Here is a 14,509-nt window from a genome sequence, read left to right as displayed (position 1 = left end):
CACCTGTAATAGCTCAGTGGAAGGGCTCCTAGGTCACCAGTGTGGGAGAATCAAACAAGAAAAAAAATATTTTTTTTGAAGAATATAGATGGTGGCCCTTCTTTCCTTCTCTCGCTCTAACAACAGTGCAGTGGAATGGCTTCTGGATTATGGCAGTTATTTAGAGGAGGAATTTTAATGCTGACTGCCCTTTTTGTGCTAAAAAGTAGGATGGTAGGGTGTTTTAAGTTTTTCTACTATGTTGTTGATATATGTTTTAGCATACCTAATAAACTTAAACTCATCCATTTCTTCAACTTTTGCCTGGTGAAGGTGGGAAGAGAAGAGGGGAAAGGGAAATAACAGTGGACAGATCCTTTTGAAATAGCCAACTGCTATTTTGCTAAATATCTTGCTGAAACATCTGATGTAATTTACAATACTTGCCGGAATTGCGATTCTTGTATTGAGAAAGTATTTCATGTCTCGGTATTCATGAATAGCTGATTCGTTGCCAGTTGCTCCTTTAACAATTATCCAGAAACACTTCTCCATCTGAAATGCTCTTTACCTTTCATAATATAGCTTAATCTAGAAAATGTATCAATAAGGAAGTATTAATCCTATTTACAGAAATGTGCCATTTATCCTGAGTGATATAAGAGACTTTTATAAGAGTCATGTAAGAGAATTAGACCAGTGCTTTTTCTAGCATCCAATTTTTTCACCATTTCAAAATCATCTGTTTTTTTTTTCTAACTGCATTTCCTAAACATCAACAAATTATGATGAGTGGAGTAATAAAATTATTTAATTATAATATCTGCAAAAGTTGAGTTCCTAAGTTTTTAAGATTGAGATAATCATGTGAAAGCCGTTTGATTTCCAATCTTCTTTCTTGTTTACCCTACAGCAACTTTGCGAAGTAGATTAGGCTGAGGGAGAATGAATGGCCAAAGTCACCCAAGGATGAAGATGGCATAGACCGTGGGTCATTTAATCATGGCACCCTCCTGGCTCTGTGTCTTGAGGTTCATAGTATGACAGCAGAAACCAAAGCCTGAATTACTCAGTGTATCTCCTATGTTTCATATGAGAAGTATTTTGAAATTGTGCTTGATCGTTGATCAAATATGAGTCAGTAGTATGACTTGGCTTTTAAAAAGGCAAAATGCAAATTTGAATTGCCTCAATAGACGTATAACGTTTCAATTACACGAAGTAAATAGTTCCCATTTTCTTTTTTATTAATCAGAGACCAGGTAGAACGGTTCCACCACAAAACCGCGGTAGACAAAAGCGCGCTCGACGAAAGCGCGTACGTGACGTCATCATAGCACGACGAAAACATCGCGCTGTGATCGATAAATGTAAAAATAAAGCGAAAACCTTACCCTAACCCCCCCAAACCTAACCCTAACCCTAAACCTAAACCTAACCCTTCACCTAACCCCAAATCTAACCCTAAACCTAACCCTTAACCTAACCCTTAACCTAACGCTAAACCTAACGCTAACCCTTAACCTAACGCTAAACGTAACCCTAACGCTCTAAACCTAACCCTAACCCTTAACCTAACCCTAACCCTAACCCTAAACCTAACCCTTATCTTTATGTGAATCGGCTTGCTTTAATTTTATTTTTATTTCAATTTTTAATTTTTTTCGTCGCGCTGTGATGACGTCAAATGTGCGCTTTCGTCGAGCGCGCTTTTGTGGACCGCGGTTTTGACGGGTCATGGGTAGAACATGTCCAGTTACAAATGTGACATTTTAAGAAAGGTTCAGACAACTGGCCACAGGTGCAAAAAATGGGGTGGGGTGGGGTGGGCAGTACGGATGATGAAGGCACTGCAAAACTAAATTCTACGACAAGATAAAGAATAAATTTATAGATTTTGGGGAAAGAGAACTAGTTGGAAACCGTCAGCAGTCTTTTTCCAAGTATCTGAAGGGGGGATCGCAAAAGTCAAGACTCATTTTCTATTGCCACAGAGAGAAGGATACAGGCTAACACAGATTTTGGCTGAATGTGAGGTTAGACAGAATTTAAAATGGTAGAAATGAATGCTTCAGGCAGCCATCTATTTCGATGCTTAAATTTGGATTCCTGCACTGTGACCGTAGTTTGCTTTGAAGGATGTAAGGAAACCTCTCCAATTTTATGATTCTATGATAATTGTCTCAATTCATCACTTTTTGCTTTGACAAGTTGCAAGTAAAAACAACAATAATGTCAGCGGTGTCTGGTATAATACCTTCTGAGAGGAAAATTGGTTCTGTATCCCTTCTAGAGTCAGTTAGAAAATTCAGAAGATATATGAAATTGCCCCCACAATATTGTTAAAAGGGCATGTAACCCGTGGACTTTGCTGCATCCCGAGGATCTAATCTGGTCCCATTGTTCATTCTGAGAACTGATAAAATTGCACCTTGGCAATTGGTTTGTCCCTTTTCTTTCGTACAATTACACATTTTAAAGTTCTGCAAAATCTGAAATCTGTGTTTGTTGTTACTTGTTGCTGTATCTGGTAGTAACATGAACTGTCAACATTTCATATTGAACAGCAAGTGCTTAATTTCTGCTAAGGCTACGGCCTAGAATTTCTTTTGAAGATTGTATCTCTGAGCAGGGCTAATAAGGGGTTAGAATGTTAATCATTTCACAGTAACACTGTGGCTGAAAATTGAAACTGTATTTAAGTACTTATAACACTCTGCTACATAAATACCCATCGGAAGTAATGTATTTGATGTAGCAGTGTCCAAATTGTGGAGTCCTAGATGCTCTCTGAGCTTGGTTGTTGGCTTGCTAACATTTCGTTACTGGAGTATGCAACTGCTTCAGTGTAAGCTGCATGGGAAATTTGGACTAAAATGACCAATGAGTAAAGGAAATCAAATAGCTGAATGCAATTTATATACATAGACAGACACACATTTTTAGAATTTAGAATTTAATAGAATTTGTATGCCGCCCAATCCCGTGGGACTCTGGGCGGCTTACAGAGCAAGATAAAAACATTTAAAAATTTAAGACTAAAAAATACAGTAGTTAAAATTACACACCATCCATTCTATCTAAGTGGGGCTGGACATTAATTAACAGCCCCAGGCCTGCCGGAACAGCCAGGTCTTGACGGCTTTACGGAAGGCCGGGAGAGTGGTAAGGGTCCGGATCTCTATGGGTAGATCGTTCCACAGGGCCGGCACAGCTACAGAGAAGGCCCTCCCCCGAGGGACCGCCAGCCAACATTGCCCGGCTGATGGCACCCGGAGGAGGCCCAACCTGTGAGATCTTATTGGTCATTGGGAGGTATGTGGCAGAAGGCGGTCTCTCAGGTAGCCAGGTCCTAAACCATGTAGGGCTTTAAAAGTAACGACTAGCACCTTGAAGCGCGTTCGGAGACCAATAGGGAGCCAGTGCAGCTCGCGGAGGATGGGTGTAACGTGGGTGTATCTAGGTACACCCAGTATCGCTCGCACGGCTGCATTCTGGACCAACTGTATCTTCGAACACTCTTCAAGGGCAGCCCCATGTAGAGCGCGTTACAGAAGTCCAGTCTTGAGGTGACGAGGGCATGAGTGACCATTCGAAGTGCCTCCCGGTCCAGGTAGGGCCGCAACTGGTGCACCAGGCGAACCTGGGCAAAAGCCCCCCTGGTCACAGCTGACAGATGGTGTTCTAACGTCAGCTGCGGATCCAGGAGGACACCCAAGTTGCGGACCCTCTCTGAGGGGTGTATTTCATACATTGTTATCCTTTTTATTACATGTATCATATGCAATATTGTAAATTACGCTGCTAAAACTGTAAAGTTAAATTCATTTACCAAGGAGAATTTATTTCTTGAGTTAATGCAGTTCAGTAATATAATTCAGTCTTTCAGGTGTTTTATACATACAGTACTTTCATTAATGGCACTATAAGAGAAAAATGTTTTAGGAATTGCTTACCTAAAAATGAATAGAGATGAAATTCTATGAGGACACACCTCCATTCTACTCTGAAGTTTGTACTGAGATAAGACTATAAGTAACCTGCTTAAAAAGTTGATAAACCTGAATGTTGTAGGGCTGCAATGTGCTGTGGCATGTTTTATTCCAGCTGTGATGTTTCAGAAATCCAATATTTTAATAAACGCAAATTTAAACAGGAACGAATATAGGCAAAGAGTGCCTGTTAGCTGTCGTTTTAATTTAAGTTCTCCCAGTAACTTAGCTGAAACGGAATGTTTCACTTTGATTATAAACTTGTTTTTCTGGTTGTGATTTCATTCTTTTTTTCTTTTTCATATTTATGTGGGTAATATTTACCAGCGTACTGAATGACTTTCACAGGTATCAGTTTCACCTTTGTCTCAATCTACAGTGTTTACAAAACTGCTGTTAGAGATTTAGTTTACGCATATTTAATTGAATACAGGTGCAGCCCTTGACATTAAAACCATTCATTTAGTGACTATCACAGTGGCACCGACAGAAATGACTTACGACCGTTTTTTATACCTATGATTGTTGCAACATCCCTGTGATCATGAGGTCAAAATTCAGAAGCTTGGCAATTGGCATGTATTTATGAGGGTTGCAGTGTCCCGAGGTCATCTTTCTGACTAATGGAGTCAATGAGGAAGCAAAGCAATAGCAATAGCAATAGTTAGACTTATATACCGCTTCATAGGGCTTTCAGCCCTCTCTAAGCGGTTTACAGAGTCAGCATATCGCCCCCAACAACAATCCGGGTCCTCATTTTACCCACCTCGGAAGGATGGAAGGCTGAGTCAACCTTGAGCCGGTGAGATTAGAACCGCTGAACTGCAGATAACAGTCAGCTGAAGTGGCCTGCAGTACTGCACCCTAACCACTGCGCCACCTCGGCTCTTCCTGCCAGATTCCCTTAACAACTGTGTAACTAACTTAACAACTGCAGTGATTCACTTAACAACTGTGAGAAGGTAGATTGTAAAATGGGGCAAAACTCACTTAACAACTGACTTGCTTAGCAAAATTTTGGGCTTAATTGTGCTTTTAAGTTGAGGGCTGCCTATATGCTTAGATGAAAAGCATGATGAAAGATGAAAATGCTTTTCATCTAAGTCACCTACTATTTCCTAATTTGATATTAATTACAAAAAAATTAAACTGATTTTCTGGATATACGTCAAAGATATCGTACAGTTTACAGATAAATAAATTGTAGAACTGTAGAACTGCAGAATGTTGCATACTGCTGCTCATAATGCTTGTATCCCTTTTTATTTGTTTGATGATGATTACATGACATCAAATCATTGTTGACTTTTAGCAATCACATAGATTTATCCACGATGATCTGTCTGTAACCTGGGCCTTCAGGTCTTTCAATAGGTATGCTTATCGCTACTGTAATTTAATCACCTTGCTTCTGATTGTCCTCTTTATTTTCTTTCCATTTTTCCAGCATTACAGTAGTCCTTGACTCAAGATCATAAAAGAGCTATAAAGCAGGCCATTGCACGATCAACCCAATTTTATGACCTTTATTTCCCTGGTGCTTGTTAAATGAATTGCCATAGTCGTTAAGTGGATTGCAGTCATCAGGTAAACACTGCAGTCTTTAAGCGAACTCATTTTCCTGAGAGTTAGAACAATTATCCATTGGAACAACTTGCCTCCAGAAGTTGTGATTTCTCCAAAACTGGAAGTTTTTAAGAAGAAATTGGACAATCATTTGTCTGAAATGGTATAGGATTTCCTGCCTGAGCAGGAAGTTCGACTAGAAGGCTTCCAAGGTCCCTTGCCTGCAGTTATATTCCTTTAAGGATTTTTGGCCTGCCACACACACTATTATTTTTCTATGCTGTTTCATTAGTGTAGTAATTGGGAGGGGGGAATAGAAAGGAGTAGAATTGTGGAATGCGTTGTTGTCATTCTAGAAATCAAGGTCATCTTTTGTCTCTGCACCTCTGCATCTGACTGGAACTAGATGGGTGGAAATGCCAGCGTGGCTGAAGAAGATTGGACCATGTGATTGATTTATGGGTGTGGGGGATAAGATCATCAACTTTCAACTGGGTGGATTCCCAGGAAGTTTTCAGAATTGGGATTTCCACAGATGTGCCAACATGTCTGACTTATTAAATTGGAACGTTAAGGATAGTTTTGCCTTGGACTCTGATTTAATTCTGCGTGATATTTGGAACGCTGACATTCTCACTTAACAGCAGAAATTTGGGGCTCAGTTGTGGTCGTAAGTCAAGGACTACCTGTACAGTTAGACCTTGGTTAACGACCATTCATTCAGCAACTGTTCAAAGTTGCGACAGTACTGAACAAGGAGCCTCGCAGCCAGTCCTCACAATTGCAGCTGTTGCAGCATTCCCACAGTCACGTGATCATCATTCAAGCACTTGGCAACCAGCTTGCAATTATGACGGGCTAATTGAACTTACACAATTAGGCTGCTAGATCAACCAATTTAAAATTGCTTTTGTACTTGAAACTCGTTAAATGTTGAAAGATGTATTCCTGCAAATCCTTCATGAGAATGTAATGTGACTGGAGGATAAAGTATCTTCTTTCAGGGGTGTGTGAGTGAATGGGGAGGGCGGGGGGGCTCCTGTATTCCATTTAAAATAAAGGTGTGTCAAGAGGGCACGCAAAAGAAACACATTTGTTTTTAAAACAGAATTATAAGGTGTGTTCGTCAGAAAATACGATTCTGCACAAAGCACTGTTTTGTTATGCCAGGGATGTCCAAACGTGGGAAGTTTTAAGACTTGCGGAATTCTGGGAGTTGAAATCCACTTCTTAAAAGTTCCCAAGTTTGGACACCCCTGTGTTATGCCTCTGCTGTGTTTAATCAAGATGGTTCCTGAAAACCTGTCTTCTCACAAAAGAAAAAGAAAAAACTAAATGACTAGTCCATTGTGCCTCAAGTACGTTGTGAAAGTGGCCATCAGAATTCACATTAGAAGCTGTATTCATATGAAAGGACTTAAAGCTTTTGTCACCTTTTCTAGAGCAAGGCTTTGTTTTGATGGTATTCTGAGAGGATTCCTCCCACGCGGAGTCACTATTTGTTGTGGCCCGGCAGGAGCCGTTGGAGCTGCCGCCAGACTCCGACAGCGAGGGGTCTTATGAGTCGGCCCTGGAGGAGATGGAGGACCCTGGACAGGGTTCCGACTCCGAGCAGGGCGAGGAGAGAGTGGTTGGCCACCAGGTGGCGTCTGAGCCTTGGATCAGTGGGGAGGAGACAAGAGGGAGTGATCCAGAAAACACCTGTGAGTTGTTCCGGGATGCCCGCCGTCGAAGGGCTACTCTGCGTCAACTGCGTAATTACAAGAGGTGATTACGCTCAGCTGATGCTCATTAAGATCCTCTCCTGATTATAAAAGAGACTGCTTGTGCCACGCCTTTCTGCAGAAGTCAACGTTAATGATTAACAAGAAACAAACTTCGCAGGCTGGATTGCTGCCAGAGTTTGTTTGCATTGCTGCCAAGTTTTGTAGGACTTGCTGCCAGAGTGCTTATCTCTTTGTTTATGTGGCTTGCAGTCAACGAGAGTCTTGAATAAAAGAAACCTTCTCATTTACGTTGGTTTCGGCTTTCGTTCCTGGACGGAGGAGGGGGGTTTGTACAACCATTTGTCTGAAATGGTATATAGGGTCGTGACCTCGAATGGGGCTGGATAATTCAACAGCCCCAGGCCTGCCGGAACAGCCAGGTCTTAGTTGCTTTGTGAAAGGCCGGAAGGATAGTAAGGGTCCGGATCTCAATGGAGAGATTGTTCCATAGGCCGGAGCAGCCACAGAGAAGGCCCTCCCCCGGGGGGTCGCCAGCCAACATTGGCCGGCAGATGGAATTCGGAGGAGGCCTAGTCTGTGGGATCTAATAGGTCTTTGGGAGGTGACTGGCAGGAGGCGGTCTCTCAAGTAACCAGGTCCGATACCATGTAGGTAGTGGAGCAATTGATGTCCATTGCTAGGCCATATAACTGTCCTGGCCCTCCCAGCCTGTGGTGGTTTTCTACATAGAAAAAGCCGAGGTGGCACAGTGGTTAAATGCAGTACTGCAGGCTACTTCAGCTGACTGCAGTTCAGCAGTTCAAATCTCACCGGCTCAAGGTTGACTCAGCCTTCCATCCTTCCGAGGTGGGTAAAATGAGGACCCAGATTGTTGTTGGGGGCGATATGCTGACTCTGTAAACCGCTTAGAGAGGGCTGAAAGCCCTATGAAGCGGTATCTAAGTCTAACTGCTATTGCTAAATATACCGGTGGGGGCTGCAGTAGCTGGCCCAGGCTACCTAGTCCATGGCAACTTTCCATGCCCAGCTGTAAGTGGCTGTGGCCTCCCAGGCATGGTAGGGTGGGGAGTAGGTGAGGATTAAGCAAGGATTATTTGTATACAAAAGAAAACCTTGAGTAGCCTGAGATATTTTGGATTAAGATCAAAGGAGGGGAAACTGTTTGGCTGAAACTATGCAAGATACATTCAGAGAAGAGGAGTGTAGCAGGAGTTTCAAGGTTCTGACAATCATTAAGCACAGGGGTGGCTCTATGATGCTTTGGGGTTGTGTGACAGCCAGCAGCACCGGAAATACCGTGTGGCCAAGCCAAAGTATAGATTCAACTAAATAGCAATATAACTGAGAAGGAGAGATAGTAGGAGAGGAAGAAGAAATGTGGAGGAGAGGTAGGGGAAGAAGAAAGAGGTAAGGACAGGTGGGTGGAAGGGAGAGAAAGAGAAGGAGAGAGGGTAGGAAGGAGAAGAAAGAGGGTAGGAGTAGGGGAGAGGTAAGGGAAGGAAGGGGAGGAAGGAAGGAAGTAGAGAAGGAAGGGAGGGAGAAAAGAAAAGAAAGAGAAAATAAGGTGGTGTCATAGCAGGTGCGAAGGATGGTAAACAAAGCACTCCAAATTATAAGTATATAAGTCGAACTGCTATTGCTATTGCTTGCTATACTTGAATATCTGTTCAATCGACAATAGAAAATATCCATTTTCAGTCGGAAGCAGTACATCCACGAAAATGTCTGGGTTTTTTTTGGTGTTAAATCTTTGCTGACTCTTCAACAACATTTGAAAGAACTTCCATTTTAAATCTTCATGCTGCAATACAGAAGACAAGAAAGATTTTTATTTCTTCCTAGAAGTAGCAAAAACTGGATAGGACAGGGAGAGTGCCACTATTCAACAAAGAAGAATGGTGACTTTCACAAATGATTTCAGTGCTTGCTATATAAACCATATAGCTAATTTCTCTGAATAACCACACCTATTGATTATGCAGGTCAAGCTTCTTGTTATTTCGAAGTCAACATGGCAATATATTGTAGGTACCAAACACTTCCCAAAATTAGATTTCTGCTTTCTCCTAAAGCCTGTTTTCCCTCCCGTGTATCAGTCTAGTTTCTTGTCATGCATGGATATTTGAAACTGATAAAACACTACCAAAATTTTGGAGTTGATCCTATCTTGTCACACAGAAATAATTACTTTTATAGATCCTGTGCAAAATGTCATTTGCTTTTTCCTTATGTTATTCCATGAAGATAGGGGGGGGGGGAATCATTTATTTCATAAATTTCACAAAAGAAAACAATAATGCTATGTTCAACAGGGAGAATGGATCTTTGGATCAGAAGTATATAACTGATCGTTATACAACAATGTAATTGTAACACATAGCAAGCCAAGGTGGCTCAGTGGTTAGGGTGCAGTACTGCAGGCCACTTCAGCTGACTGCTATCTGCAGTTCGGCGGTTCTAATCTCACCGGCTCAAGGTTGACTCAGCCTCCCATCCTTCCGAGGTGGCTGAAATGAGGACCCAGACTGTGGGGGCGATATGCTGACTCTGTAAACCGCTTAGAGAGGGCTGCTATTGCTATTGCTATTGCCTCTAAACATCTAAGTTAATTTTGTTTACTAACTACCTTTTGTATTTTATATTATCTATTGTGAGTAATTTAGGACTTTACATTACAAAACAAAACACCAAGGAAAAGAATTTTTACTGGGATATTAAGTGTTTCTTTTACTTGATTTCAGTGACGGTTGTACTCTGTAGCATCTGAAAGTCTTAACTTTTAATGTCAGTGATGGATACATCTGCATTCATTTAATCCTGGTTCTTTTAAATAATGAGACTGGGAAAACAGGTTTATTTCATTCCATTCTACTCGGAATGAATGAAAGATTATTCAATTGCTGTAAAATTAGTAATATATAATGCTCACTTTTAGATGAAACAGCTTTCTGTTTCAGTCTGCTAAAACAATGAAAACATCTACATTTAGAATTCTTTTTTGTTTGTTTTTTGCAGGAACTTCTTTACCAAAAGGACAAAGGAACTGAAGCCTGGCATCCATAGTGCTCCTGGCTGGAAGTTATTTGGGAAAGTTCCACCAAAAGAGAACCTGCCGAAAGACTCCAAAATCATTCAACAGGTTAGCATTCTGGAATTGGTATCATAAGCTTTTTAATCTTCATTTTTTAAACTGTTCTCTTCCATTTCAAGTATTTCTCAAGACTGATGAACCTTCTATGGAATACAATGCAAATACGACAGAGGTTTGCTTTAAGGACCTCCAGTTCAACTAAACTCCTATTGACTTCAGTGACAGGTCCAGTCATCAATCACTTTCCTTAGCAGCAACTGGTTGATCTTGTCTAAGCTAGGAAGCTAAGTGGGCCTGGAGCTACTTAGTACCTTGGTGGGAGACTACCAGTGGTGGGTTTCAAAAATTGTTCGAACCTACTCTGTGGGTGTGGCCTCCTTTGTGGGAGTGGCTTGCCGCCCATGTGACCAGATGGGAGTGGCTTGCCGCCCATGTGACCGGATATGAAGATGCTGACGACACTTGTCAGAACCACCTTAAATGACCTCACACACAGCACCGGCATGCATAAGAATATGATGTAAGCTTGTTTTTTAAAAGGCATCTTTGGTTTGCGTTAAAACAACTTCAACACACGCAATGTTCTGATTGCGCCACAAACGCAGTCGTCATCCTTACCTTCCACGGAGGCACTGAGTTTTATAAATAGGAGCATGATAGTGTAGAATAATCATATCCAAGGACCAGTGGGGGGTTCCAAAAATTCTTTGGGAACCTCTTCTGTAGGTGTGGCCTGCTTTCCGGGTCCACTGGTGGAACCTCTTCTAACCGGTTTGGTAGATTTGACGAACCGGTTCTACCGACTAGGTGCGAACTGGTAGGAACCCACCTCTGGAGACTACCAGGGAAATTGAAAGATGTGCTGGAGGAAGAGATGGGCAAACTTACTTCCACCTGTAAGTGCTAAGGAATCTGGATGGTTGTGTTCATGTAGTCATCAGGAGGGAGCCTGATTCAAAGGAGATGCAAGCTTTAACTCTGCTATATTGATAAAGATGATGGAACAGGAAAAGAAAGACCCAGAACTGCCATTTCCACTACTATCCCTGCCTATCTTGCCTAGCAGGTCAGTCTTCCCGAGGAAGACTGAGCCGAGGTGGCGCAGTGGTTAAATGCAGCACTGCAGGCTACTTCAGCTGACTGCAGTTCTGCAGTTCGGCTGTTCAAATCTCACCGGCTCAAGGTTGACTCAGCCTTCCATCCTTCCGAGGTGGGTAAAATGAGGACCCGGATTGTTTTTTTTTTAAATAATTTTTTTTTGTTTTGTTACATAGACAACACATACCCACAACAATGAAAAAAAAACTACATTTATTATTTCATTTAATAGGTTATAATATACAGTTTGGGTTGCTTTGTTTACCATCCCTTCCTCCTGTTATAACACCACCTTATTTTCCCTTTCTTTTCTCCCTTCCTCCCTTCTCTACTTTCTTCCTTTCTCCTCTCCTTTCCCTTCTTTCTTCCTGTACCTTTCTCCTACTCCTGCTCTTCCTCTTCCCCTTTCTACCCTCTCTCCTCCTCTTTCTCTCCTTTCCATCCTCCTCTCCTTCCCCTTCCTTCTTCCCTTACCTTTCTCCTACTCCTGCTCTTCCTCATCCCCTTCCTACCCTCTCTCCTCCTCTTTCTCTCCTTTCCATCCTCCTCTCCTTACCTCTTTCTTTCCACCCTCTCTCCCTTCTCTACTTTCTTCCTTCCTCCTCTCCTTCCCCTTCCTTCTTCCCTTACCTCTCCTTCGCTCCTGCTCTTCCTCTTCCTCTTCCTACCCTCTCTCCTTCCTTTTCTCTCCCTTCCATCTTCCTTTCCTTTCCCTTTCCTTTCTCTCCCTTATGAGGACCCGGATTGTTGTTGGGGGCAATATGCTGACTCTGTAAACCGCTTAGAGAGGGCTGAAAGCCCTACGAAGCGGTATATAAGTCTAACTGCCATTGCTATTGCTATTCCCAGTAGCTTCCCTTCCTCCCCACTTAGCCACTGCTCTTACTCACTACATGTTCATGTTTCCAATCTTTCCAACAATTTTCCAGCCTTCCTTTCTTAACTCTGTCCCAGCATATCAACCTTTCTTCTCTCACCTGGGACTCAAACCTGATCCATGTATAGAAGAAACCTATTTTTTTAAGGGGAAGCAGAAACCACTTTCCAGATTGTTTTAAGTCCATTATTTCAAGGCATTATACCTGAACTCCTAATGTCCCCTATGTAGTAGACAATTAAACTGAAGGCTTATGTACAGACATAAATAAGGTAGTTAGAATTCTAAAGATCCAGTAGCTTAAAGACATATGGGATGTTTCCAGTAACAGTATAAGTTTCAACCTTCAAATTTGGAGGTGGGAAATCCCCATTGCGTTTTGTCTGCTTTCCTTATTTTAGGAGGTCCGCTAACTCTAGAACAGATTTAAGAATGTATTTGGACTGCAGAGAAGAAAGAACCTTGTTAGGATAAGAAGACCATTTCTGCATTTCTGAGTTTCACCGAGTTTTATGAACAGGAGTAGTCAAATTTTAATAACAGTATGAATAAAAATACTTAATCACAAGGCAGAAACAGATTATTTTAGTATTATTTACTAAACTACATTGGTTGCCAAGCTCTTCAGCACTTTTCAGTAAAAATCTAAAACTATAATTAAATCTGAAATTACGAAAAACAATTAAAAACCCTTTTGAGAAAGCTAGGTTTTTAGGAGCTTATAAAAAGGCCAGTAAAGATTTAAGCCCTTCAACCTAGCTGAGTACATTTCAAAGAACTGACTACTTCTCCATTTGAAATTGGCTATGTGCCTATAACTGATTCAGGTAGGCACAATATTGTTACGGCTGCCAGAAATTTCTGTTATCAGAAAAAAACAAACCACGAAATAGATCGTGAAGTTATTTAACACTATGAACCCGAGGGATTCCAATACCAGCTTAGTCACCGATTTCATTAAGCAGTGCTCAGAATCCTCAACCTATCCCTACTTCCAAAACTGAGGTACACACCAGTGGTGGGTTGTAGGTGGTAACTACACCGGTATGGGTGTACCGGTGCCTGCCGGGAGTATTGGGTACTGTTCTGGGTACGGTGCTCCGGAGGGCCTGCCCGCCCGCCCATCCTCCTTACCTGTATTTGAGCTCTTCGGCGCTTCTGTGCACATGTATGGTGCATATTGCACCTGCACAATGCTCCGATGAGCAGCTGGAGCATCGCGGAGGCGTCGCGGAGCACTGCAGGAGATAAGGATGCATGTGCGCGCTGTGCACGCACGGACTGTGCATGTTCATGGGGACACTGGGCCCCGTTGCACTGTACCGGTTGCAAAGGGATCCAGACTCCCCCCCCCCCCCCACACACACACTCAGTATAAACCCATTGGTTTTTCAGCTGTTCTTGTAGATCTTATCAATACCATTTTCCGGAGAGAGGGACAGGAGGCTCCAGTGGACGGTATTGACACGCCCATTTGGCCACGAGACTGGGATGAAGACACGCCTCTGTGCTCCACCCTTTCTTCTCCACTTCATCTCAGTCCGGCTAAAAGACGAGACATATTTTTAACTTCTCCTGCGATTTCTATCTCTACTGGAACTTCCTTGCCTCTGCAGCCACCGTAGCTAGTTCTCTGCTCTAAGCCTGTAAGTAGCTCTACGTGGTTTTCCTTTCTAACCACCAGGGAGGGTTACTTTGTATCCTTGGGATCGGAGAGAGCGCTGAGGTCGCGGCAGCCATTTCCGACTTTGCCAAGCACGTGGCGCCAATCCCTTGGGGTTTTATGCGATCAAGCAGCTAGGGATTCCCAGCCCAGAGCGCCCCCCCCCCCATCGCACTAATCTACTGGAAATGGCTTCGGCGGCTGGATTCGAGCTGCGGAGAGCACGGAGCGCTGGGAAGAGCGCGAAGTTTTTTGTTTTGAACTGTGAGTGGAGTGGAGGAGAGCCCGTGAAGCGACACGGGCCGAGGCAAGCCTCAGCGGTAGCCCCCAAACGCACCATTCTCAGTGCTGAGGGAGGGGCTGCCCGGAAGGGGAGAAAGCCGCATTCATCCAGTTTGTTTTTTCCTTAACTGTTGCAGTGGAAGAGAGGGAGAGCCAGGAGGCTACACAAGGAGGGGGAGTAGTTTTTTCTTTAATTTCCTTATTCCCCCACGTGGCCAAGATGGCGGAGGAGGC

General features: G+C 42.8%; 1 protein-coding gene across 2 annotated transcripts in view; it reads left to right on the top strand.

Moving 5' to 3' along the window:
- Positions 1-14,509, top strand: part of TBC1D12 (TBC1 domain family member 12) — a 58,603-nt gene that overhangs the window by 5,080 nt on the left and 39,014 nt on the right. For both annotated transcript variants that reach the window (XM_087702347.1, XM_087702346.1), the window contains exon 2: positions 10,280-10,403. In XM_087702347.1, the coding sequence (XP_087558473.1) occupies positions 10,280-10,403 (124 nt within the window). The remainder of the gene's footprint in view (positions 1-10,279; positions 10,404-14,509) is intronic.

The sequence above is a fragment of the Thamnophis sirtalis genome, unplaced genomic scaffold (assembly GCF_051295495.1).
Source record: "Thamnophis sirtalis isolate CommonGarterSnake01/CBP01778 unplaced genomic scaffold, rThaSir2_p1.2 scaffold_15, whole genome shotgun sequence".
In the NCBI taxonomy this organism is placed as follows: domain Eukaryota; kingdom Metazoa; phylum Chordata; class Lepidosauria; order Squamata; family Natricidae; genus Thamnophis; species Thamnophis sirtalis.
Note: the sequence above shows the minus strand (reverse complement) of the source record. Positions and strands in the feature narration are given on the sequence as shown.